This window comes from Heptranchias perlo, chromosome 3 (assembly GCF_035084215.1).
Source record: "Heptranchias perlo isolate sHepPer1 chromosome 3, sHepPer1.hap1, whole genome shotgun sequence".
In the NCBI taxonomy this organism is placed as follows: Eukaryota; Metazoa; Chordata; class Chondrichthyes; order Hexanchiformes; family Hexanchidae; genus Heptranchias; species Heptranchias perlo.
In genome coordinates, this window is record NC_090327.1 from 9,616,116 (window position 1) to 9,643,997 (window position 27,882).

At 43.2% G+C, this 27,882-nt stretch overlaps 1 protein-coding gene across 3 annotated transcripts in view; it reads left to right on the top strand.

The window, feature by feature from the left end:
- Nucleotides 1-27,882, top strand: part of LOC137310136 (intermembrane lipid transfer protein VPS13B-like) — an 875,231-nt gene that overhangs the window by 223,360 nt on the left and 623,989 nt on the right. For all 3 annotated transcript variants that reach the window (XM_067978127.1, XM_067978114.1, XM_067978120.1), the window contains exon 17: nucleotides 19,995-20,179. In XM_067978127.1, the coding sequence (XP_067834228.1) occupies nucleotides 19,995-20,179 (185 nt within the window). The remainder of the gene's footprint in view (nucleotides 1-19,994; nucleotides 20,180-27,882) is intronic.

Sequence of the window (27,882 nt, forward strand, 5' to 3'; positions counted from 1 at the left end):
ACGTATCAGGTCGATGACCTTTCATCAGAACTGGAAGATGTTAGAGATGAACAGCTTTAAGCAAGGGGTACGGCAGCATAGTGGTTATGTTACTGGGGGAATTTAAATTCAATTAATTAAATAAAATCTGGAATTAAAATACTAGTATCAGGGAAGGAAACCTACCGTCCTTACCCGGTCTGGCCTACATGTGACTCCAGAGCCACAGCAATGTGGTTGATTCTTAATTGCCCTCTGAAATGGCCCAGCAAGCCACGCAGTTGTGAAATCTCGCTTAAAGAAGTCATAAGAAGATTAAAACCGGATGGACCACCTGGCATCGGACCACTAGGCACCTGACACGACAAAGGCAAACCAAGCCCAGTCGACCCTGCAAAGTCCTCCTCACGAACGTCTGGGGACTTGTGCCAAAATTGGGAGAGCTGTCCCACAGACTAGTCAAGCTAGACATAGCCATACTCACAGAATCATACCTTTCAGCCAACGTCCCAGACTATTCCATCACCATCCCTGGGTATGTCCTGTGCCACCGGCAGGACAAACCGACCAGAGGTGGTGGTACAGTGATATACAGTCAGGAGGGAGTGGCCCTGGGAGTCCTCAACATTAACTCTGGACTCCATGAAATCTCATGGCATCAGGTCAAACATGGGCAAGGAAACCTCCTGCTGATTACCACCGACCACCCTCCCTCAGCTGATGAATCAGTCCTCCTCCATGTTGAACACCACTTGGAGGAAGCACTGAGGGTAGCAAGGGCACAGAATGTACTCTGGGTGGGGGACTTCAATGTCCATCACCAAGAGTGGCTCGATAGCACCACTACTGACCGAGCTGGCCGAGCTGCAGCTGCGGCAGGTGGTAAGCGAACCAACTTGACCTCGTCCTCACCAATCTACCTGTCGCAAATGCTTCTGTCCATGACTGTGTTGGTAGGAGTGACCACCGCACAGTCCTCGTGGAGACGAGGTCCAGTCTTCACACTGAGGACACCGTCCTACATGTTGTGTGGCACAACCACCGTGCTAAATGGAATAGATTCAGAACAAATCCAGCAGCTCAAAACTGGGCATCCATAAAGTGCTGTAGGCCATCAGCAGCAGAATTGTATTCCAGCACAATCTGTAACCTCATGGCCTGGCATATTCCTCACTCTACCATTACCAACTAGCCAGGGGATCAACCCTGGTTCAATGAGGAGTGTAGAAGAGCATGCCAGGAGCAGCACCAGGCGTACCTAAAAAATGAGGTGCCAACCTGGTGAAGCTACAACTCAGGACTACATGCATGCTAAACAGCGGAAGCAACATGCTATAGACAGAGCTAAGCGATTCCACAACCAACGGATCAGATCGAAGCTCTGCAGTCCTGCCACATCCAGTCGTGAATGGTGGTGGACAATTAAACAACTAGAAGGAGGAGGAGGCTTTGCAAACATCCCCATCCTCAATGATGGCAGAGTGCAGCACGTGAGTGCAAAAGACAAGGCTGAAGCGTTTGCAACCATCTTCAGCCAGAAGTGCCGAGTGGATGATCCATCTCAGCCTCCTCCCGATATCCCCACCATTACAGAAGCCAGTCTTCAGCCAATACGATTCACTCCACGTGATATGAAGAAATGGCTGAGTGCACTGGATACAGCAAAGGCTATGGGCCCCGACAACATCCCGGCTGTAGTGCTGAAGACTTGTGCTCCAGAACTAGCTGCCCCTCTAGCCAAGCTGTTCCAGTACAGCTACAACACTGGCATCTGCCCGACAATGTGGAAAATTGCTCAGGTATGTCCTGTCCACAAAAAGCAGGACAAATCCAATCCGGCCAGTTAACGCCCCATCAGTCTACTCTCAATCATCAGCAAAGTGATGGAAGATGTCATCGACAGTGCTATCAAGCGGCACTTACTCACCAATAACCTGCTCACCAATGCTCAGTTTGGGTTCCGCCAGGACCACTCAGCTCCAGACCTCATTACAGCCTTGGTCCAAACATGGACAAAAGAGCTGAATTCCAGAGGTGAAGTGAGAGTGACGGCCCTTGACATCAAGGCAGCATTTGACCGAGTGTAGCACAAGGAGCCCAAGTAAAGTTGAAGTCAATGGGAATCGGGGAAAACTCTCCAGTGGCTGGAGTCATACGTAGCACAAAGGAAGATGGTAGTGGATGTTGGAGGCCAATCATCTCAGCCCCAGGGCATGGCTGCAGGAGTTCCTCAGGGCAGTGTCCTAAGCCCAACCATCTTAGATGCTTCATTAATGACCTTCCCTCCATCATAAGATCAGAAATGGGGATGTTTGCTGATGATTGCACAGTGTTCAGTTCCATTTGCAACCCCTCAAATAATGAAACAATCTGAGCCTACATGCAGCAAGACCTGGACAACATGCAGGCTTGGGCTGATAAGTGGCAAGTAACATTCGCGCCAGTCAATGACCATCTCCAACAAGAGAGTCTAACCACCTCCCCTTGACATTCAACGGCATTACCATCTCCGAATCCCCACCATCAACATCCTGGGGGTCACCATTGACCAGAAGTTTAACTGGACCAGCCATATAAATACTGTGGCTGCAAGAGCAGGTCAGAGGCTGGGTATTCTGCGGTGAGTGACTCACCTGACTCCCCAAAGCCTTTCCACCATCTACAATGCACAAGTCAAGAGTGTGATGGAATACTCTCCACTTGCCTGGATGAGTGCAGCTCCAAGAACATTCATGATGCTCGACACCATCCAGGACAAAGCAGCCCGCTTGATTGGCACCCCATCCACCACCCTAAACATTCACTCCCTTCACCACCGGCGCACAGTGGCTGCAGTGTGTACCATCCACAGGATGCACTGCAGCAACTTGCCAATGCTTCTTAGACAGCACCTCCCAAACCCGCGACCTCTACCTCCTAGAAGGACAAGAGCAACAGGTACATGGGAACACCACCACCTGCCCGTTCCCCTCCAAGTCACACACCATCCTGACTTGGAAATATATTGCCGTTCCTTCATCATCGCTGGGTCAAAATCCTGGAACTCCCTTCCTAACAGCACTGTGGGAGAACCTTCACCACACGGACTGCAGCGGTTCAAGAAGGCGGCTCACCACCACCTTCTCAAGGGCAATTCGGGATGGGCAATAAATGCTGGCCTCACCAGTGATGCCCACATCCCATGAACGAATTAAAAAAAAAATGTACAGAGCCAGGGAAAAAGGTGGTGCAAGAAAAGAACAAAAGAGAGAGATCTGTGATAGGGTGGAGGGCAGGAGCGATTAAATGACAAAAGTAATGATGGTGCAAGGCAAAATGTTGTGATAATGAGACAAGTATAGCAACAACAGATGGGTTCAGCAGAATGTAAATGGTTTCAGCAGAATAGCAGAGTTGGAGGGAAGCATGGGAAATCTGGCAAAGATAGGAAGTCTCCCGTGACTCGGGAGCGAGACGTAAGAAAGGCAGGTGGGCCCCAGGGGTGTGATCCACCCCTCCGCCCGTGTACCAATAGGGGATCCCCACAACAAGCACCAGCCCACACCTCCTCCGCTCCCAGTGGCAATGGTGCAGCCATCCTTTATTACCAGCACCAGCTGTCCGAGAAAAAATGGGAGTGGTTGTTAATTATTAAAGTTGTTAAACTGAATATTAAGGCTGGAAACTGTACAGTGCCCAGTAGAAAGATGAGGTGCTGTTTCTCGAGCTTGCGTTGAGCTTCATTGGATTAGTGTCGGAGGGCAAGAACAGAGATCAGAGTGGGATCGAGATTTAAAGTGGCAAGCGACTGGAAGCTTAGGGTTATCTTGCGGACTGAATGGAGGTGTTCAGTAAAGCGATCACCCAATGTCCCCAATACATTGTGAGCAATGAATACAGTATACTAAATTGGAAAAAGTACAGGTAAATCGCTGTTGCACCCTGACAGTGTGTTTGGGGCCCCGGTGAGAAAGGAGGAGGAGAAAGGGCAGGTGCTGCATTTCCTGAGCTTGTCAGAAAAGGTGCTGGGGGAAGGGGAGCAAGTGTTGGAAGAGTTGGACCCACAGTGTCACGGAGGGAACGGTCCCTTCGGAATACTAAAAGGAGAGGGGAGGGGTGTTTGGTGATGACATTGCGCTGGAGGTGGCGGAAATAACGGAAGATGATCCGTTGAATGCCGAAGCTGGTGAGGTGGAAGGTGAGGACAAGGGAGATCCTATCGTGATTCTATCGTAATTCTGGGATGGAGGGGAAGGAGTGAGGACGGAAGTGCGGGAAATGGGGCGGACACGGTCGAGGGCCCTGTCAACTACAGTGGAGGGGAATCCTCGGCTGAGGAAAAAGGAAAACATTTCAGAAACTCTGGTGTGGAAGGTGGCATCATTGGAAAAGATACAATGGCGATGGAGAAACTCGGAGAATGGAATAGAGTACTTAGAGGAAGCGGGGTGGGAGCAAGGATAATCAAGGTAGCTTTGGGAGTTGGTGGGCTTGTAGTAGGTATTGGTTGACAGCCTATGCCAGAAGGGAGATAGAGAAGTCAAGGAAGGGAAGGAAAGAGTCGGAGATGGACCATGTGAAGGTGAGGGAAGGGTGGTGATTTGAAGCAGAGTTGATGTAATTTTCCAGTTCAGGGCTAGAGCAGGAAGTGGCACGACAAAGTCATCAATGTACCAGAAAAAGAGGTCACGGAGGGGACCCGAGTAGGATTGGAACAAAGAATGTTCCACTTATCCCATGAAAAGGCAGGCATAGCTGGGAGCATACGGGTTCCCCCGTATCAAAACCTTTTATTTGGAGGCAGAGAGTGGAGTTAAAGGAGGAGTCGTTCAATGTGCCCCAGGGCATTGCTGCAGGAGTTCCTCAGGGCAGTGTCCTAGGCCCAACCATCTTCAGCTGCTTCATCAATGACCTTCCCTCCATCATAAGGTCAGAAATGGGGATGTTCGCTGATGACTGCACAGTGTTCAGTTCCATTCGCAACCCCTCAGATAATGAAGCAGTCCGAGCCTGCATGCAGCAAGACCTGGACAACATCCAGGCTTGGGCTGATAAGTGGCAAGTAACATTCGCGCCAGATAAGTGCCAGGCAATGACCATCTCCAACAAGAGAGTGTCTAACCACCTCCCCTTGACGTTCAATGGCATTACCATCGCCGAATCCCCCACCATCAACATCCTGGGGGTCACCATTGACCAGAAACTTAACTGGACCAGCCATATAAATACTGTGGCTACAAGAGCAGGTCAGAGGCTGGGTATTCTGTGGCGAGTGACTCACCTCCTGACTCCCCAAAGCCTTTCCACCATCTACAAAGCACAAGTCAGGAGTGTGATGGAATACTCTCCACTTGCCTGGATGAGTGCAGCTCCAACAACACTCAAGAAGCTCGACACCATCCAAGATAAAGCAGCCCGCTTGATTGGCACCCCATCCACCACCCTAAACATTCACTCCCTTCACCACCGGCGCACTGTGGCTGCAGTGTGCACCATCCACAGGATGCACTGCAGCAACTCGCCAAGGCTTCTTCGACAGCACCTCCCAAACCCGCGACCTCTACCACCTAGAAGGACAAGGGCAGCAGGCGCATGGGAACAACACCACCTGCACGTTCCCCTCCAAGTCACACACCATCCCGACTTGGAAATATATCGCCGTTCCTTCATTGTCGCTGGGTCAAAATCCTGGAACTCCCTTCCTAACAGCACTGTGGGAGAACCGTCACCACACGGACTGCAGCGGTTCAAGAAGGCGGCTCACCACCACCTTCTCGAGGGCAATTAGGGATGGGCAATAAATGCCGGCCTTGCCAGCGACGCCCACATCCCGTGAACGAATAAAAAAAAAAAGTTCAGTCAGCCGGAGGAGGGTGGTGGTGGTGGTGGTGGTGGTTAGGGACTGGTAGGGCCGCCATTCAAGAAGGAAACGGAGGGTCCACAGACTGTCCTGGTGGGGGATGGAGGTGTAGAGGGACTGGACTTCCATGGTGAAAAGGAGACGGTTGGGACCAAGAAACTAGAAATGGTTAAAATGGTAGAGGGCATCATTAGAGTTGAGGATGTAGGTTGGAAGAGACTGGACAAGGAGAATAAATAGAGCCGAGATAAGAATAAGGGGCAGGAACAGGCTGAAATGATGGGGTAATTTTAACCCCCAAGAACAGGTGGGTTGGGGGTTGGGGGCAGGCGGGAGGTTAAAATAATAGCTTTTTAGAGTGGGACTGCATCCCGGCTACTGACGCGCTGGGTTCCCAGTTCCCAGCTCCCAACTAAAATCATGCCCGATGGTTCTTCTGGGACAGTCCTGTTTTTAGATTTTGGGAAGAAGGTAGATGTTGGGCTATGCGAGGTTGGGGGGCTATGAGGTTGGAGGTTGCGGTGGGGGGGGGGAGAAGATCTCCAGAGGAGATGAGGTCAGTGTCGGTCTGGGAACTGATGGATTGATTTTCAGTGGTGGGGTCATGGTCCAGGGAGAGGTAGGAGGAGATGTCATAGAGTTGGTGTTCAGCCTCTGCAAGGCCCCTTTCCCTTCCGACAGTTGGCCAGCCTGTCAATCTGGCTGCCTGGTGCATGGGAAATCCAGAAGCAAAAATACTCACCTTCATTTGCGTTGCAATCGCAGATTGTGTCGCACTCATCGGGCTCCCTTGTCAGCAGGTTTAATGACATTGTCAGAGTTGTCACTTCTTCAGTAGCCTAATTATGCTTAACAGAAAAGGAAAGAATTGGGTGTGAATATTACATTAAAACCATATTCCCTTTGCTAATGTACCAGCAAAGAATTTAGAACACTTTGATTGTATTCACAGCTGTATATTGAGTTCAAAGGTTTGTGGTAGTATTTATCTTTTTTACTGTAATGGAAATATGAAGTGTCAGCTGTCTGAAATCTAATGATGAAAAAAAGATTGAAGCTAAAAAGGGCAGCGTGAAATAATGCAATACATTCATACGGCCTGGCAACTATGCAGCATGAGGTGTTAAGCTATTGTGTGTCTCTTATTTGTGTGTCTTAATGTCACAAAATATTCACATGCATCCAAACCCATTGACTAAATCTTCACAGGTTTCAAAGAGTACACATAGCATCAACACCACCAGCAGTTATGTTTTCATACGTGCTTCCTGGAGTTCTGCTTCTGTGGTGAAATGTTCATTATGAAGCACAGTCAGACATCAATCATTGGAAGATGGGTGCCAGTATAGAACCTACACGATAAATCAACTGCCTTGTTCACTAAGTATACTTTGCATGCTGTTAAATCTAGTGAATCCAGAATAGGATCTATGCAGCTTTGCTGATGGTGAATAACAAGAGATAACATTCATTGTGGTAACTGGGAAATGCACAGTGTTGTACTGCAAAAGGATGAAATCCGACTTATTTCAGTTGTTGACATTCTTCAAATAACTCCTTTAACATAAAGTCAATTGGAGGCTCCAAATGATGTTCGTCGGCTAAGCAAACACTTCTCCACAAGCAGTAATACAGAGAACATCTGAAGACCATGTTTGTCCAGCATTACTTCGTCATGTTTGTTGAGAGATCTTGAAAGACTATGGCTAGATGGATGGAAGGGAGGGATCTTGCTTTTTTTTAAAAAAAGCTACCAATATTACTGCAAACATTGTAAAGAAAAAAGAACAAACTTGCTTTTGTATAGCGTCTTTCAGGTCCTCGGGTTGTCCCAAAATGCTTCAGAACCATTGAATTACTTCTGAAGTGTAGTCGCTGTTGTTTTGTAGGTAAATTTTGCAGTCGATTTGCATACAGCAAGGTCCCACAAATAGCAATGAGACCAACGACCAGCTAATGTGTTTTAGTGGTGTTGGTTGAGGGCTCAATGTTGACCAGGGCACCGGGGAGAACCTCTCTTCTGCTCTTTGACTGAAGCGATGGGATCTTTTACCACCACCTGAACAGTTGGACGGGTCTTTCTGTTTAATCCGGAAGACGGCATCTTCGACAGTGCAGCACTCTCTCAGTACTGCACTGAAATGTCAGTGTAGATTATGTGCTCGAGTCTTGGAGTGGGGCTTGCATCCAGCACCATCTGAGACAGAGATGCTGCCACCTTGCCAAGCTGATACTTATAGTAAAGGTAAAGTGATGTGGATGGGATTGGGATTCTTTTATTTCGGGAGGTTATGATTTCTCCATTATCTCTGTGATTTTGCAGCTTTTTAAACACAAATCAGTGCATTAAGGTTACTGTTGGAAATGTAAAGTTACTAAAATGGAGCTGCGGTGTTTTTTCGTCAAAATAATTTCAGTACTTCTCACAAGGTGTTGCAATCCTTGTTGCTGTTTTGTTTCTTCCATATATGTAATAAAATTTACTATATGGAACCATATCTGAAAAGTTCCAACCTTTGAAGTTTGCTTTGTAAATTAGCAGGTTACTATTTAAACACGCTCTCTGTTTTTAACCCTTTACAAGTTTTTAACCCTTGTAAAATGTTAGATCTCATTACAAGAAAGCGATTTTAAAAGTTTCTCATTTGTGATTAAAAGTAATGATCATGCTTTTATAGGAAATAACGTTCTCTGGTTTAACTACGCAGTGAAATTTCCTGCAGATCTGGGCTTGAATGTGGGATTAATGTTTTTGATTGTGCTGATGTAATAGGATTTTCTACTTTTAAAAAAAAAAGACATATTGTACCTTGGGGCTTAAGCTATATCATTTAATTATGTTTTGCAAGCTGACCTATGAGCGGACAAATCCATCTGAATGTGTAGCTCTAATATAAAATTAAACATAGGACATATATACCGCTGCTGCCCCTTATATTGACTGCTGCTTAGTAAACAACACAATCCATAATATTGCAGGCATATGGTGGGGTGGGGGGGGGGGGTGCAGAGCGGTGAGGCGAAATTATTGGCTGCACAAGTAAATCTCCAAACAGGTCTTTGCAAATTGAGCACTTGCTATCCTTGTACATGGTGACATAACCAGTACCAGTTGCTTTATTCTGGTTTGGTCTCAATTGAGTCCAGCTACAAGTAAGCACGGTGAAATCGGACAATAATGGATTATTTGCACCTTTATTAAGGGGGTTAAATGCTAATTGATGTTTCTCAAACATGGCAGCATCCCATAACCAGTGTTGCAAAAATGCTTGTGTAAACCTATACAAATTGGCGAGCACTATGCGTTACCGTTCAATGTGAACGCAAAGCCAGAACAAATAAGGATCGTTAAAGTTAGTTTTTATTGTTGTTTTAAAAACCCTGTTTTTTTTCAGGTGTTTTCCAGTTTCTATTTTTAGCATTAGAAACGGGGGAGAAAATCAGTGAATTAAATTGGACACCGAGACCATGGATAAATTTGGAGAAAATCAGGGAAAGTTTTTATTCGGAGCATTGCGAGGGGTCAAGAAAACAAGCAAGAGATATTTTTAAAAGAAGGCACTGTTAGCTAAATGATAACCCACAATGATTTACATAGTTCAGCAGTGGCATGGGTAGACCACCTACCATGCACACAACACTGCCTGAAGCACCAGGTTTAAGGTAAAGAATTGTTGGGACAAAGTAGTGCGACAGATTTGGGGGAAGCAAGGTCGATTTTTCGATTTTGCAATTTTGTAAGAAAAGACCTTTTAAGGTACAGATTACTTTGGACAACAACAGAAGGTCTTTACAGGGCAGCAATTAAAAAGACAAATGATTCACTTTCAGAGCTCATTAATGATGTAGAAAGGAGAATTAATGACAAACTCAGATGAGAGCAAATAGGTTCAAGGAACTGCTTCATTTTTTAAAAATGCAGTACCCAGCTCTGTTTGAATACTGAAGATATTTAAACTAGTGGGAGAAACAGTAATATGAACACATTTAAAATGATATTGGGCTGGAAATCGCTTTTAAAATAATGGGGAGCCTAACAGTGCTCACTGTTATTAAAGGCGAAATCAAAGAGCATGTTCTGGCGGCCGCACATGCGCAGTCAAGCGCGGAAATCAGGAACTTGCTCTTCCTGGTTCTCCGGCGATGTGAGAGCTCTGCAGATTGACAGCTCCCCAGCTGGCTCTCCATTGAAATCAATGGAGGAGCGTGAACTCGCTGCTGGAACACGGTCATTACCCATCAAAATAGACTAAAAAAGGTACACTCAAATATATCGGTTCTAAACTAAGTTTTAACAGCGTGGTAATTCTAAATGACTGCCAAGCAACCTCTCTGGCACTGAAAATTGATTTTTAAAAATTTTAAATTTTAAATTTTTTTTACTTTTTCTTTCTGTCTCTCTTAATTTAATATTTCTTACGCTCTTGTTATTTCACTGTCTCTAACTGTGTTTGCAATGATTTTACTCTTGTAGCTTTCACTTCCTGGTTTTGACTCGTTGCAGCTTTCACTTCCTGGTTTTGACTCGTTGTAGCTTGCACTTCCTGGTTTTGACTCGTTGTAGCTTTCACTTCCTGGTTTTGACTCGTTGTAGCTTTCACTTCCTGATTTTGACTCTTGCAGCTTGCACTTCCTGGTTTTGACTTGTTGTAGCTTGCACTTCCTGGTTTTGACTTGTTGTAGCTTGCACTTCCTGGTTTTGACTCGTTGTAGCTTGCACTTCCTGGTTTTGACTCGTTGTAGCTTGCACTTCCTGGTTTTGACTCGTCGTAGCTTGCACTTCCTGGTTTTGACTTGTTGCAGCTTGCACTTCCTGGTTTTGACTCGTTGCAGCTTGCACTTCCTGGTTTTGACTTGTTGCAGCTTGCACTTCCTGGTTTTGACTCTTTGCAGCTTGCACTTCCTGGTTTTGACTCTTTGCGGTTTGTCAACGATGCTGCAATCCGATTGGTCGCGGGGAGTGAGAGATCCTCTCGTCGGCCACATAGGTCCTAGGTTGGCGGGAGTTAACGCTGGACTCTTTTCAGGTTTGCATCCAAAGAAGTTCTCGCAGTAAAGACCGCGGATACAAGATGGGTAAGTTAGCATGTAAGGAGCGGCAAGCACGGGTCGTTCGCCACTCAGCAATTTCCGGCCCATAATTGTGGGTAAAGTGTGGGGGCTCCATCACTGGAAAAAAAATAATGAGAGTTTGGACTTCGCATTTAAATATTGTCATTGAGCAACTTGCAACATTTTTATTTTCTTTTGCCGCTGTCTCTTTGTTCGCCATCTTGCTGGTGACCACATAGGCTGCTGTCACTGCTAAACTCAGCAAGTCTTCAATCTTTGTGTGATGTAAATTATGCATGTCAGGTACAGCACCTGCAGTGTGCTTGAGGAAATCACTAATGCGATTCATGTGCATCTTCGGATCCAATTCTTAATGCAAAGACCGGTGAGAATTTGGGGTTTTTAATGCCAAAATCATGAAAGAAGTGATTTTTACTGATCCATCAACTTGGAAAAAAAAGACCGGGAAGTTTTTTATGGAAATTGATAATGAATCCTAAGGACAAATAATAAATTGGGTCTGATAAAAAATTTTTTAATACCTTTTTATTGTTCCGTCATTTTTTATTTTCTCGTTCTTCTCCCATGCTACATGCTCTTTCGTGATGACATTATGGGTGGGTGACTTGCTTCCAGGCTTCTGACAATTGTGCTTTTGAACCGGTTGCTGTAAGATTTTTAATAGTAGTCTAAGTGGCTCAAATGGCACTTTTCCTTACTTTTTCTAGACTGTATGACACGTTTTGTGCAGCAAATTTAGTGCCCTTATTTTTGTACTAACTTTTTCCCTTTCTATTTGGGATCTTAAACTGTATCCTATCATGGTCACTACTCCTAAGTGCACACCCATATCTAACTCGCCTACCTGATCTATTTTGTTGCTCATAATTAGTTCTAGCAACGCCAGTCCCTTGTAAGCATATGAACATACCCCTTGAGGAAACGGTCCTGCACACAATTTAGGAATTCCATTCCCTTATCTCTGTTTACTCCCGACCTGACCCAATCAATGAGTGAGTGAAATCTTTTAGAACAATAATTTAGTTATTTCTACTCATCTCCCTGATTTGTCTCGAGATTTCCTCTTCCATTTCCCTCCCACAATTATTGGGTCTGCAGTACAAGTCCACTAATGTAACAGTCTCTTTTTACCTTTGATCTATAACCATAATTGGCCGGATTTTGCTGTGAAAATAACGGTGAGGCTAACAGCGCACATGTGCAGTTAAACGTGATACAATGCTCCTCCGTAAGCTTCGCGAGAATGGCATCTCGCCGGCTGGCTCCCCGTTCAGATAAATGGAACAGCTTGAAGTTCCTGCACAGACGCCGTACCTACGGACTAAATTCGCCAGAAAAAGTTAGGACTTGCCCATTCCGATGTAAGTACCCTTTTAATGGCATGGCAAGTCTTAATGACTGCCAAACAACCTCTCTGGCACTGAAAATTAACTTTAACAAGTGTAGAGCCTCATTCCATCAGATTTTAATTGTTGTTGGACATTTAAAAATTTTTAAAAATACCTTTTGTTTCACTTTTTCTTTCTGTCTCTTTTATCTCTGTCTCTTAATTCAGTCTTTCTTACCAGCTCTTTATTTCGCTTTCTGTACCTGATTTGACATTGAATTTACTATTCTAACATACACTTCCTGGTTCAGCCTCTGCGTGGCTTATTAACGATGCTTCAATCTGATTGGTTAAGGGGATAGACAATTGCTTGCCTTGTTCACACAGGTCGCAGATGCCCTGTAGAGGGCACCGTTCTTTTTGGATCTCTGATTTAGAGGAAGTTGCTGTGCAAAAGCTCATAGAAAGCCTATGGGCAAGTGCAAGTTTAATGATAAGCAGGCGCCTTTCGTTCGCCGCTCACTGCAAAATCCGGCCCATTGACCTTGTCTGAACTGCATTCGGTTCGCAGACTCAATATGACTGTCTGTCAAATCTCCTGCCTTGTGTTTCTAAGTGTCTAGGAGTGTAGTTCATAAGTTCTGAGGAAATTATCAAGCTTTTGATCATGCCAAGGTCCTGAAGCACCTAGATGTGTTTGATATTGGATGTTGCATTGTTGGTGTCCTCCCTGCTAAAAAGTTCCAAAAAAGTAGTAAGCTAGGATGTCTGTTGTCTCCAGTGAATTCTAATATTTAACTCCATATTGGGTATATTTGACTCCCCCCCCCCCCCCCCCGACTACCCTGTCATGCTTATTGTACTGGAAGAGTATTTGGCATTATGTTTTATATCTTCAGCATTTTCTATTTCTCTCTTGGCACCTGGTTCACTTTTAATCTGATCCTATATGGTCTTGTACTTGGATAATTGATTGTCCTTTCTTTGCTGCTTACAGTCTTTATAAATCTTACCTTTTTTCCTTAATCTCCTGTTTTATTTCTATTGATCCATTTTGGAGAATTATTAATCAGCTTGCCGCTGCTGCACTTGGGTGTGTATTTTCTTGCATGTCCTGTACTATGTTTTTGTAGAAGCTACCACTTGCACTCTCCTAATCTTAAAAAAGAAAGTACCATTTGGAGCTTACAAGCATGTGCAGCATGTGAGCTGAAACCAGCAGTATAACACTCACCACGTTTTATACTCTACATTGCTGCAGAAGTTCCTCAGGGCAGTGTCCTAGGCCCAACCATCTTCAGCTGCTTCATCAATGACCTTCCCTCCATCATAAGGTCAGAAATGGGGATGTTCGCTGATGATTGCACAGTGTTCAGTTCCATTTGCAACCCCTCAGATAATGAAGCAGTCCGAGCCCGCATGCAGCAAGACCTGGACAACATCCAGGATTGGGCTGATAAGTGGCAAGTAACATTCGTGCCAGGCAATGACCATCTCCAACAAGAGAGAGTCTAACCACCTCCCCTTGACATTCAACGGCATTACCATCGCCGAATCCCCCACCATCAACATCCTGGGGGTCACCATTGACCAGAAACTTAACTGGACCAGCCATTTAAATACTGTGGCTACAAGAGCAGGTCAGAGGCTGGGTATTCTGTGGCGAGTGACTCACCTCCTGACTCCCCAAAGCCTTTCCACCATCTACAAAGCACAAGTCAGGAGTGTGATGCAATACTCTCCACTTGCCTGGATGAGTGCAGCTCCAAGAACACTCAAGAAGCTCGACACCATCCAGGACAAAGCAGCCCGTTTGATTGGCACCCCATTCACCACCCTAAACATTCACTCCCTTCACCACCGGCACACTGTGGCTGCAGTGTGTACCATCCACAGGATGCACTGCAGCAACTCGCCAAGGCTTCTTCGACAGCATCTCCCAAACCCGCGATCTCTACTACCTAGAAGGACAAAGGCAGCAGGCACATGGGAAAAACACCACCTGCACGTTCCCCTCCAAGTCACAATCCATCCCGACTTGGAAATATATCGCCGTTTCTTCATCGCTGGGTCAAAATCCTGGAACTCCCTTCCTAACAGCACTGTGGGAGAACCTTCACCACACGGACTGCAGCGGTTCAAGAAGTTAGCTCACCACCACCTTCTCAAGGGCAATTAGGGATGGACAATAAATGCTGACTTTGCCAGCGACGCCCACATCACATGAACGAATAAAAAAAACACCTACCAATCTCAGACATATATAATACAACTATAGCTGAAACAATGGCTACTTTTGTTCAAAACTCCTGAGATTAGTTTGCATTTTATGACCAACTTGGATGAGATGCAGTGTAAAATATTGTGCAAGTTCCTTCTGAACTCAAGGGTTACGTTTTGAATTGTTATACGCAGTTTCTTACTAAGTGGAATTTTGTTCCTCCTTTCCCATTTGACTTGGCTACTTGGAAAACTGTTAATTACAACTTGTATGATATTCTTAGCCTTTGTGTCAGCTTTGACAATAACTTTAGTTTTGAAATGTATCTATGTAGATTTCACATTCCAAATGTCGATGCTGTCAAAATATGTTGGACCAGTAATGCACACAGTGCTGTAATAAAAAAAACTAGTTAGAACTTGCTGTTATTTTGGAAAAAATGAACGTACAGTTTTACATTGCACAGGATATGAGTAATAATCAAAATGAAATTTTTGGAAACATTCTGCGGGTTTCAGGCTTGCATTTTGGGACTCTATGTAAACCATTAAAGCCAGCTGCTTGTTGTAATATTCCTTCAGTCTTAGGCAGGTGTTGATTTTGAAAGCATGAATAGCTGTTCTTTAAGTCTGCACATACTAAATCTTGTGAATCAAAACTACTTACCTGTACCAAATAGTATGTTATGGTCAATACCAGAGAGAAGAATTTTAAGTATGATTTTCATTAAGGCAGCTTAATTGTTTTGATCAGTTACATTTCCAGTTTTTTTTTGTTGGGAGGAGGATGGAGTAGAGAGGGACCTGTCAATCGTTCTACTTCTGAATTTATACTGGACTTTGTCCAAGTTTTGTTTTAATGAGATGCTTGATCTGCTGGTTGTATGGAGATTTATTTTTCCCGGGAGTGTAGAGTTTGACCTAATTTTTATAGACCTAATCCTGCAGAACATACACATGTTTTGCAGAGAGCTACAGTGTTATCCACTCTTCACTACTTAATGAATCTGCATGCAAAACGAAGAGAATTGCAAATTTAAATTAACAATATGAACTTTTTAAAAATTCCCAATGCCTAACTAGAAACTTATGTAGCAAAAACCTGATGAGCTGAAAGGATCCTCCACTTGGTCTGCTTTCAGTGAGTTTTTCATTAGTATATTTGTCTTTCTCTGGCCCCCCTGCAAACTTTACCCCTTCATTTTTTTAAATTCTTGTCTCCCAAAGGTGGTGACTTGTATTGGGTTATTGTTCAACAGGTTTCAGCTAACTTAGTCAAATGGTCATTCTAATTGTGTGTCCTGGACATCAAGTGTCAGGAGTTATTCCACCCAGGTGAAGACTATTCACAGATGAAGCTGATTCTGTACTTAACTTATATACATACACTTTCCAGCAGGGATTATATTATTCTCCCATACCCCCCAAATGATTTGTGCTGAGGTCAGTTGTAGTGTCCTACTGCTGTTTGGTTAAGATCAAACAACGTGACACATATTAGGGATTGAATCCAGAACCTTCCTTGGCTGTATGGATTAGTAGCATTGAAAGGAATGCCAAGTGTGAAGTTTGGTGTATGACTGGGGAACTGCAGCAGCTTGCATCAGGAAGTTATTGCCTGGATTGACATCTCAACTACCTGTCAAAAGATCCAGGCTTTAACTCTGCCCCTAGCCTGGCAATGACAATTTATAGAATCTAATGTAGTTAAATATCCCTGGGTGTTTCACAAAGTGGGAGGGGGAAGGACTAGCAGGCAATAAATAGAAATTGGGATGTGGTGATTATGGAAGATGACTGAAGATTTGGTTAAAGGCATATGTCTTGAGTCTTTTCAACGTGGGGATAGAAAGGTAGAGGGTTTTAGGAAGAAAATTCAAGTGTAAGGCCATGATAGATGAAGCCTCTGGACCTTATAGCAGAGTGGAGAAAAGGGCTGTGCATACAAGTCCAGACTCGATTGTAGGAGGTTGCACCTTAGAGTTATACAGCACGGATAGAGGCCCTTCGGTCCATCGTGTCCGCGCCGGCCATCAAGCCCTGTCTACTCGAATCCCATATTCCAGCATTTGGTCCGTAGCCTTGTATGCTATGGCTTTTCAAGTGCTCATCCAAATGCTTCTTGAATGTTGTGAGGGTTCCTGCCTCCACAACCCTCTCAGGCAGTGAGTTCCAGACTCCAACCACCCTCTGGGTGAAAAAGTTCTTTCTCAAATCCCCTCTAAACCTCCCGCCTTTTACCTTGAATCTATGCCCCCTTGTTATAGAACCCTCAACGAAGGGAAAAAGCTCCTTAGTATCCATCCTATCTATGCCCCTCATAATTTTGTACACCTCAATCATGTCCCCCCTCAGCCTCCTCTGCTCCAAGGAAAACAAACCCAATCTTCCCAGTCTCTCTTCATAGCTGAAGCGCTCCAGCCCTGGTAACATCCTGGTGAATCTCCTCTGCACCCTCTCCAAAGCGATCACATCCTTCCTGTAGTGCGGCGACCAGAACTGCACACAGTACTCCAGCTGTGGCCTAACCAGTGTTTTATACAGCACCTTGAGCTAGCAGCTGTAGGGTGAGGTAAGGCCAAGAGTGATTTGTAAATAAGGTCTAGGATTTTAGTATCCTTGGGGGTTTGGAAGTTATTGAGGACTGGTTGATGGTTGAGCAAGACTTTGTGCTGGGCAAGATGTGAGTGCCAGAGTTTTCCGTGAGTTTGTATAGGATGAAGCTTTTGAGTCAGGCTAAGAGGGTGTTGGAAAGGTTAAGCGTGAAGGTGGCAGTGGCAAGCATGAGTGTTCCATTGGTGGATGAGGTAAATTAAGCAGGGAAATGGGTAATGTTTTGGAGGTGGAAATGGCAGTCTTCCACATGTACGATGCTGACACCCAGGTCTACCTTTCCATCACCTCTCTCAATCCCTACACTACCTCTGAACTGTTTGAGTGCTTGTCCGACATCCAATCTTGGATGAGCTGCAATTTCTGCAGCAAGATATTGGGAAGACCGAAGCCATCATCTTTGACCGCCCGCCACAATCTCCGTACCTTGCCAGCAACTCCATTCCCCTCCCTGGCTACTGTTGAGGCTGAACCAGACTGTTCGCAACCTTGGCATTCCTATTTGTCTCTAAGATGAGATGAGATGAGCTTCCTACTCTATATCTTCTCAATCACAAAAACTTGGATGCTTTTTGATGTTAAAGGCAATGTATAAATGCAGGCTGTTTTGGATGACATCATGATGTTGATGGACCGGATGAGGGGTTGGGGAATCATGGTTCCATAAATCAGTGGAGCGGTACATCTCGGGCCAAGTACTGAGGTATGCCTGACCTCGAACTCAGCTGCTGACCCTGCCTAAGTTCATGGGGTCAGGGAGATGTTCGTTCATTTGCCTGGCATTAGTATATGTCCGCCATGCTCGAAAGTCAAGCGGAGATTGAGCTGGCTTGGAAGGTGTGGTTTGGCAACCCCTCAAAAGACATTTTTGCTGCTTGCCTCTGCCCTCTTGGTAAGGCATAAAAAAAATTTGTTTGACAATAAATTAAATTCCTCTTCAGCAGTCCAGGCATTGATTCCAGCCCTGATTGCCTAAGTGGTCCCAACATCTGCCCCTGGGTTAGCTGGTAGATCCGGTCTTGTACTTGTGCTGACCATATGCCAAAACCCCTCGAAGGCCCGGGGCATGGGAACTCCTGATGTAGGGATTCCTCACTCCTAGCCTGCACCCCTTTATCACAATGGCCATATAAGGGGCAGGTAGAGGTTCTGGCCCCACAAGGCCGTCCTTGAGTCTTCAGAGCTAGGTTGGGACTTATCCGGGACCTGGTGTCGTTTCTGGCTGTTCCGATGTACCCCTACCAGAGTTATAGCAGGAGTATGCCAGAATGGGCATGGAAGTTGGTATCCCAGATCTGTTGCTGAAGAGTGCCATGTATCAAAACAATTGTATGCGCTCATAGCCCTACTGTAATGAAAAGTGTGTTGCGGCTTTAGCCAAAAAAGCACAATGCTTCGGTAAAGGTGATGGTTGGTCAATGAAGAGGATAATGAAGTCTATCTCCATATGTGTCCCAGTATTAAAAATGCTTGTTGGCAGCTAACAAAAGGTAGAAGTTTGAGATTAGCTCATGCTGTATGATTCCTTAGACAGCGTCCAAGGAAGTTGAGAAAATGCTTGACATTAGTCTAATCCAATTAACTTGGATTGACACAATGGAAAGAAAGATAAATGCAGAGTAAAGTGTATAAAATGTTATGGCTGCACGAAGCATTGCAGACTTAACTTCACTTTTTTTAGTTGTTTCCAGGATGTGGGTGCTGCTGGCAAGGCCACATTTATTGGCCATCCCTCGTTACTCCGAGAAGTTGGTGGTAGGCTACGCTCTTGAGCTGCTGCAGTCTTTGTGGTGTTGGTGTTCATAAGGGAATTTCATGAGTTTGACCCAGTGACAGTAAAGGAATATTGAGTGATATATGTTCAAGTCAGGAACGGGTGTGACTTGGAGGTAATGGTATTCCCAAGATTTTGCTTCTCTTGTCCTTCTTGGTGGCAGAGGTCGTGGGGCTGGGAGGTGCTGTTAAAGTAAGCTTGGTGGGTTGCTGCACTGTATCCTATAGATAATACATACTGCAGCACTGTGGTGGACAGGTTTGACATTGAGTCCAGGGGCATGAATGATGGTCAAGCGGTGCTCTTTGTTGAATCGTGTTGAGCTTTTTGAGGGTTGTCATGGCTGCATCTATTCAGGTGCGTGACGAGTATTCCATTAGACTCCTGGCTTGTGTGTCTGATATTGGAAAGACTTGGAGGGGCCAGGCGGTGAGACACTTGTCACAGAGTAACCAGCCTGTGCCCTCCTGCTCTTGCCATGGTGTTGATATGATTGGTCTAGTTAAGCTGCTGGTCAGTGATGTTGCCTAAGATGTTGATGGTGGGGGAGCGCGGTGATGGGTGGTGCCATTGAAGGGGGAAGTAAGTGGGCTTTTTCTTGTTGGAGTTGGTCATTACCTGGCACTATTGTGGCACAAATGTTTCCTGCCACTTTTCAGCCCAAGCCTGATGTCTATTACCATTGGGTATAAATAATAGTAAATATCTGTATTTCAGTAATCTAAATATATATTACATATTTATATAGTAAAGAGACCTGTTAGAGGTCTTTAAAATTAGTAAGGAGTTTGATAGGGTAGATTTGGAGAACATGTTTCCACTTGTGGGGGAGTCCAAAACTAGGGGGTCATGAATAATTCCAATAAGAATTTAGGAGAAACTTCTCTGCTCAGTGAATGGTGAGAATGTGGAACTTGCGACCAAGCGGAGTGGTTGAGGCGAATAGCATAGATACATTTAACGGGAAGCTGGATAAGTACACGACGGAGAAAGGAGTAGAAGGGAATGTTGATAGGGTGAGATTAGTTAAGGTGGGAGGAGGCTCGTGAGGAGCATAAACACCTGCATTGACCTGTTGGGCCAAATGACCTATTTCTGTGCTGTAAATTTCTATGTAATTCTATTCTTTGTAAATATGCACCTTTTTGATTTCCATTCCTTTTCAATAGGATGAAACGACCATTTGTGCCAACAACAGAATGCATATTTGAATTGCCCAGTCTGACTCTACAAGCTACGAGGGCCCAGACCCTGCTGCTGCAAGCCATTTTACAGAGCTGGACGCACAATACGGGAGCATCAGTATCATTACCAGTAGATGAAGCTTTGTTAAAGGACATCTTCAGACCTTCAGGTATGATAGTACAGTGAGGTTCTGAATAACTGTAACCATGTCACAATTTGTAGTGCAAAACTAATCCTAAAGTTTGTAGTTTATGATGTGATCTTATAAGCCTTTTAGTAAAGGTCACTTGGCAGACAGATACTGGTGATTTGAATGCTGCTACGTTCAGAATCATGTGCCGTGATTATGATTAATTTTGTGAGTTCTTTGGACAGTCACTGTTATGTTGGTTTATTTCAGACCTAGGATAGGGAAAAGTGACGTGTAAGAATGGCTCCTGCTTCAGCAATAACTGAGAAACTTGATGATAATGGAGAGCTGTTATGATCTGGAATACTCATGTCCCCTGTGCTGTAGAAGGCTGCATGAGGAGTCCAAGGTTCTTTGGGTGGGAGAAAAGAAGCGTGAGGATAGGTTAGTGGGATTGTGATTGTTCAAGTTTTTGTTTAAAGGTTGGGAGTCTATTAATCCCTACTTACAAATAGTTTTTCAAAATCAACAGTTTTTTTTCTAAAGTGTTCCAATTTTCTGTTAAATACCACAACCACAAAATTTATATGACATTTATGTAGGACACTTCAGTTATGGAATAATAAGTTCTAGCTGGAAAAAACAAAATTACTTTACGGAACAGTAGATTTTCCCCAACTGCGCCTGGTGGATTTCCCCTGAGAAGATGGTACTTTCCAACTCTTTAGAAACATGTCATTGTTTTAATTCTATGAGTCATAATTAAAGCAGTCCAAGAGGGATAAAAGTCACCACCACATTAATATAGAGAGCATATTGCTCAAAAATGAAATTGTTTATCACAAAACATTGTAGTTGAATTTTAGGTCCTTCCATTTGTTGGTGCTCTCCAGGGCATGCGACTAGATTTTCAACTTACATTTTTGATGGTATTGCACCAAAGTCACATGCACGTTATTCCGAGCAGCCTTCAAACTGTTCCCATCAGTACCTGGCACATTACGCTCACCAATATTACAATAACCTTCAAACTACAATTACAGAAAATCCCAGACATTGTTCTTTGAAGCAACTCCAAATGCAAGCCAGTGTAAGAAGACAAATATTTTCAAATACTGTAACTCATTGGAAAGTGTAACTGCAGTGTTCCATGTGCTTGTTTTTTTTTAAAAAGGGTAGATATTAGTAGGAATGTAATGAGAAACAATTGAAGCGAGCATTTTAAATCTCATTAGTAATTACGGCATCAAAGGAAGCCTCGTTATTATGAATTCGGATTGGCTGTAGATACCATCTCGGGTTGAGTAGTGCAAGTTATTCTGCAAGTAGTCCGAGCACCTTCATAAGAACATAAGAACATAAGAAATAGGAGCAGGAGTTGGCCAATCGGCCCCTCGAGCCTGCTCCGCCATTCAATAAGATCATGGCTGATTTGATCCTAACCTCAAATCTAAATTCATGTCCAATTTCCTGCCCGCTCCCCGTAACCCCTAATTCCCTTTACTTCTAGGAAACTGTCTATTTCTGTTTTAAATTTATCTAGTGATGTAGCTTCCACAGCTTCCTGGGGCAGCAAATTCCACAGACCTACTACCCTCTGAGTGAAGAAGTTTCTCCTCATCTCAGTTTTGAAAGAGCAGCCCCTTATTCTAAGATTATGCCCCCTAGTTCTAGTTTCACCCATCCTTGGGAACATCCTTACCGCATCCACCCGATCAAGCCCCTTCACAATCTTATATGTTTCAATAAGATCGCCTCTCATTCTTCTGAACTCCAATGAGTAGAGTCCCAATCTACTCAACCTCTCCTCATATGTCCACCCCCTCATCCCCGGGATTAACCGAGTGAACCTTCTTTGTACTACCTCGAGAGCAAGTATGTCTTTTCTTAAGTATGGAGACCAAAACTGTATGCAATATTCCAGTTGCGGTCTCACCAATACCTTATATAACTGCAGCAATACCTCCCTGTTTTTATATTCTATCCCCCTAGCAATAAAAGCCAACATTCCATTGGCCTTCTTGATCACCTGCTGCACCTGCAAACTCACTTTTTGATGACCTTCATGGGAGTTGACTCTCACTGCTGTATATCCACATGTATGATAGTGTAACCGGTGTGTAACAATACAACCCCTTTGTGATCTGAACTGGATATCTGTATCTTTTGCACGTATATTTCTTCAGTCTCTCTGAAGGTGAAGTGAGTGAACACTAGGTGTGACAAGACCTGATTTATTTTCTATTGAATGAATATGCTGAACAAAAGAGTTTAAAACTTTGGCCATGACACCTGGAACATGGCTTATTGCTCTTTTGGCTGGTGCACATTTTAACTAGCAAGTTATTTAGAGATACTGGCATTTATTTTGTTAGACATTGAAGACTCGGAGTTATTAACCATTGACCCAAATCCATACTTTAATGAGCCATCACTTAGAAGGTGACGCATATGCTGTAATCATAATGGTTTCGCTTTAAGTGAAACTAGTGTCTGGTCAAGTGTGCTTGAAATGAGCTTTGAATCTGTGTCAAAAAGACAATGTTCATGTGGGTAATAATCATGTATATTGTGTTCAAGTATAACATCACAGTGTGTTGGATATAACCTGAAGATATTGCAAGAAATCTTTTTATGTAGTATGTTCATGTTATACGTTGAGTTCAAGCAGACATGATGTCAAGAGTATTTGGATGACCTAATATTTTGTTTGGAAATTTCTCAAATCTAATTTATAGAAAATTCAGCCTAATGTTAATGGATGTAAATAGGAGTATTTAAATATGGCTAAAACTGTAATTTAGTTAACAATGTCTGTTTTTCAGTAAATACCACTTACTGCTTTATTACAAATATCCAGTTGGGGACAAATTCTTTACTCTTGTGCCGTGTGTCACTGTACGCGCTTTGTATGAATATAAGCTACTGTGGCTATTTACAATAGAATATTGAAAATGAGGATCAACTTAAATTTCCAGTAGCATATTTTGATGCATGAGATTTAATTTTTATAACATTTATATGTATAGTTTTAGATTTATATACACCTGGTTTTATTTTATTGCTTTGTTTTGTGAAATGAGCCTCCTATTCTTTCAAAGATGACCAAGAATTCTGTAGTATAATGAGTCTTTTCAGAATTTGCCAAAAAGACATTTCATACGATTTAATTGGAGAGTATTGGCGGGTTTTGGCAGGTGCTCAAAGTCTTTTTTTTTATTACTTCATTAGCTTGCAGCAGCAGGCATTTTTTGCTTAAAGCCACATGTCTTCAATTTGCTGTTTATTAGAATATTGGTTGAGAGGTGTCATTGAGTGAATTACAGGTGAAAATGCCTCCTGTTTAATTTGGAAATAATTGGGAAATAGGTCTGCCATCATTCACACCTCAGGGGGGGAAAAATGAAGCAGAAAAGTGCTACTGGGTGCAAGCAGAAAGCTTGCGTATTTGCCTGCCGTAAGTCCATCTGTCACTGGAACCCTCGTCCGTGCTTTTGCCGTCTTCAGGTTTGACTATTCCAATACTCTCCTGAGTGGCTTCCCATCCTCCACCCTGCATAAACTACAGTTCATCTAAAACTCTGCTGCCTGCCTTCTATCCAGCTCGTCTATTACCTTTGTCCTTGCTGACCTTGCTGCTGTTTGTTCATTTAAATGAAGATTTATTTTTTAAGTTTTCCAGTTTTACTCACTTAGTCTTTGGTAAGTCACATAAGATTTGTGGAACTTTTTTAATTCCTGAAAGCAGGAAAATGAGGCCACGTAATTTTGCTGACTCTGCTCGCTTTCCAAGGATCAAGAATCTATTGGGCAGAAAAGGTATTCATTTAAAAAAAAAATCAGAGGCAAGAGATGAGTAGATGTGGTGAAAACAAAATTGACTGTCCAAAAGTGTGTCTTAAAATCCTGAAAGGGCAATAGTGCCAACTTTACTCTCCTTAACTTCCTAATCTCTTCTCCCTCCTTCCACGTAATGGATCTTTCCAGTTTTTCTGGCCAAATGATTTGGGCAGAGAAGATATGGGCATTAGTCCCTGTACTGACTAAGTTCAAGTCTGTAAGAGATCAAAAGTAGTCTAGACAGCAGGTTGGCGAGGTGGTTTATGTCTTGATAAAAGAAGATAAAAATTAGATTGTTGATGGGAGGTAGGAGGACATACTGATGGGCAGCTGCAGGGACAAAATACAAAATCTCACCTGTCTATTTCAAAATTTTCATAACTTTATGGACAGTCATGACCTCCTATCATCCTCAAACAGGCTTTGTGCTATTTATGCCTTAAAAATACCCCCTATCTTTCCCAACTGAATTTCCTCTTCCATGATTACTAAAAGAAAATCTGTGCGTGGTTGCTGCTAAACAACAGCAACGTGCATTTATATTGTGCCTTTAATGTAGTAAAACGATCCAATGCGCTTCACAGGAGCATTATCAAACAAAATTTGACACTGAGCCACATGAGATATTAGGACAGGTGACCAAAAGCTTGGTCAAAGAGGTAGGTTTTAACGAGCGTCTTAAAGGAGGAGAGAGAGGTAGAAAGGCGGAGAGGTTGAGGGAGGGAATTCCAGAGCTCAGGGCCTAAAGAGCTGAAGGCACGAGGTACCACAGAGTGGTGTGATAATAATTCTCCATGCAGTCCTCACACATCTGCTGGACCTGGATGATGCATAGATCATTGATGCGGCCCATTATAGAGGGGGTGGTGGAGAGATAAAATATACTTCCTTTCAAATTGAAATAATTGTTCCTTAAGTACCACCCCTTGATTTGTCTCATTATCTTTCCTACTCATTTTAAGCTTGTTACAATCTTGCTCTATGAACCTTGACCTTTCACCTAAGTTTATTTTAAAAACAACAGCCAATCCAAGCACATCCTAATGGATGGTCAAAAAGAGTTATTGGTAGGCATGAGAATCTGCCAGATATCTGCCTGCTCTTTAATTTGTTGAATGCTGTGGAGTGCTTTGTTGAGTAAAGCACGCTACACATAACCCCACCAGCGAATAAAAGTTATCTGTTTTTAATACAACGGGTAATTCTCTGTCTTTCTCTTCCTTTCGGATGTTTCTCCCTCTCTCTCTCTGTCTTGTGTTCTGGCCGTTTGTATATTCGGTGGTCCTGTAGGTAACACCTCTCTGTCTGAACACTTTGATTGCCTTGACAACGGGCAGTTGGAAAGATTATCTGTAATCACCATGTATTGTTCTCTGACTATAAATGCGAAACGTTCAAGGAGTCCCACACTCACCTGACGAAGGAGATAATCTCCGAAAGCTTGTGATTTTCAAATAAAATTGTTGGACTATAACCTGGTGTTGTAAGATTCTTTACATTTGTTGAGTAAAGGAGTGGGGGAAAAAGTAACATAAATGGAGGAGGAGAATAGAAACATAGAAATTTTTTTGGCACAGAAGGAGGCCACTCGGCCCATCATGTCTATGCTGGTCGAAATAGAGCTACGCAGCCTAATCCCACTTTCCAGCACTTGGTCCATAGCCTTGTAGGTTATTGAACTTCAAGTGCATATCCAAGTACCTTTTAAATGTGATGAGGGTTTCTGCCTCTCCTAATAGAATTTTACTTTTTAAAAAGTCTATGCTAAATTCAGATCTAAGCAGACTATGGTGGATGATTCAACACTAATGGCCAGGTTGTAGGTATTTTAAAACATATTTGAGTTCTCAAATTTTATTTTTGTAAAACTACTGCAATTTATCATTTTGCTTGTGGTCTTTCATACCAGCGTTAGTACTGTAGCAGGTAGTAGTACAAAGGTTCTGTTAGTCTAGAAGTTATTTTGCCAGCTTCTGTTTAATTTTCTTAAGTGACCTGTTAGATGTCATCATTAGTTGGGTAACTGGACCAAATATAGAGCTTGGAACTACGTGTAACAAGATTCAAGAAAATAGTAAATGCAATTAATTCAAAAATCTATACAACATCAACTTGCATTTATATAGCGCCTTTAACATAGTAAAATGTCCCAAGGTGCTTCACAGGAGTGTTAACAAACAAGATTTGACACCGAGCCACGTAAGGAGATATTAGGACAAGCTTGGTCAAAGAGGTAGATTTTAAGGAATGTCTTAGAGGCGGAGAGGTTTAGGGAGGGAATTCCAGAGCATTTTGCCTGGTGCACAAAACGTACTGACAGGCTCCCTGCTTTTGTGAATGACAAATTAGAAATGGAAGAAAATTGTGATATGTGAATCTTAGGAACAGGAGAGGGTCATTAAGCCCTCAAGCCTATTCCACCATTCAATTAAATCATGGTTGATATGTATCTCAACTCCATTTACCCACCTTCACTCCATATCCCTTACCTAACAAAAATCCAACAAATCAGTCTTGAAAATTTCAATTGACCCCCAGCATCCACAGCTGATTAGGGTTAGGTTTGAAATAGGGAGGAAGGGAGGAGGCTCGTGTGGAGCATAAACAGAGACGTGGACCGATAGGGTCGAATGGCCTGCTTCTGTGCTGTACATTCTATATAACAGCCTTTTAGGGGAGACAGTTCCAGATTTCCACTACCCTTTGTGTGACAGCGTGCAGAATAACTTTTGTTGCTGCTTGTTAGCAAGGACATGAAAAACTTGTATCTCGGGAAGAAAATTCAAATCCTGTAAAACACTTGCAATCTGATTTGTAATTCGTGAACTGCATTTAATTTTATACAGCTTTGTGATCTTGTGTTGGACTGCATGATGGTATAAGATTTAAAACCTAAATGTGATCCAATCATCAGGGCTTTTTTTTTAATTTCAAGATTAAAGAGTTGGCTTTTACGCTGTTATGTACTGTAAGTTTTATTTTGCTGCAAAGATGTGTTGTACGATTGTGCTATTCACTCAAATGTACATGGCTTCCAAATTTGATTATTATTACATCAATACACTAATGTATCATTCCATAATGCTTCAAATCATGTCTACAATGGGTACAGCTTTGTGTTTCAAGAAATGCAGTTTTTTCATAAGCCTATATATATGTTACAGAAAAATGAAGATTATAATTCAGTGTTGTGGTTCTGTTCTGATCTTATCACCATGCCTTGATTAAATTATCGTCTGTAATTCTTCCAACATTAATTAGGAGCAGAGGGATCTGGGGGTACAGATACACAAATCACTAAAAGTAGCGACGCAGGTTAATAAGGCCATAAAAAAGCAAACCAAGCACTGGGGTTCATTTCAAGAGGGATAGAATTGAAAAGCAGAGATGTTATGTTAAACTTGTATAGAACTTTGGTTGGACAACACTTGGAGTACTGTGCATAGTTCTGGTCTCCAAATTATCGGAAGGATATAGAGGCACCGGAGAAGGTGCAAAAAAGATTTACTAGGATGATACCAGAACTGAGAGGTTATACCTATCATGAAAGATTGAGCAGGCTGGGACTCTTTTTTTTCTCTAGAAAAGAGAAGACTGAGGGGTGACCTGATAGAGGCCTTTAAGATTATGAAAGGGTTTGATAGGGTAGACATAGAGAAAATGTTTCCACTTGTGGGGGAGATCAGAACTAGGGGCCATAAATATAAGATAATCACCAATAAACCCAATTGGGAATTCAGGAGAAACTTCTTTACCCAGAGGGTGGTTAGAATGTGGAACTCGCTATCACAAGGAGTAGTTGAGGCAACGAGCATAGATGCATTTAAGGGGAAGCTAGAGAAACACATAAGGGAGAAAAGAATAGAAGGATTTGCTGATAGGGTTAGATGAAGTAGGGAGGG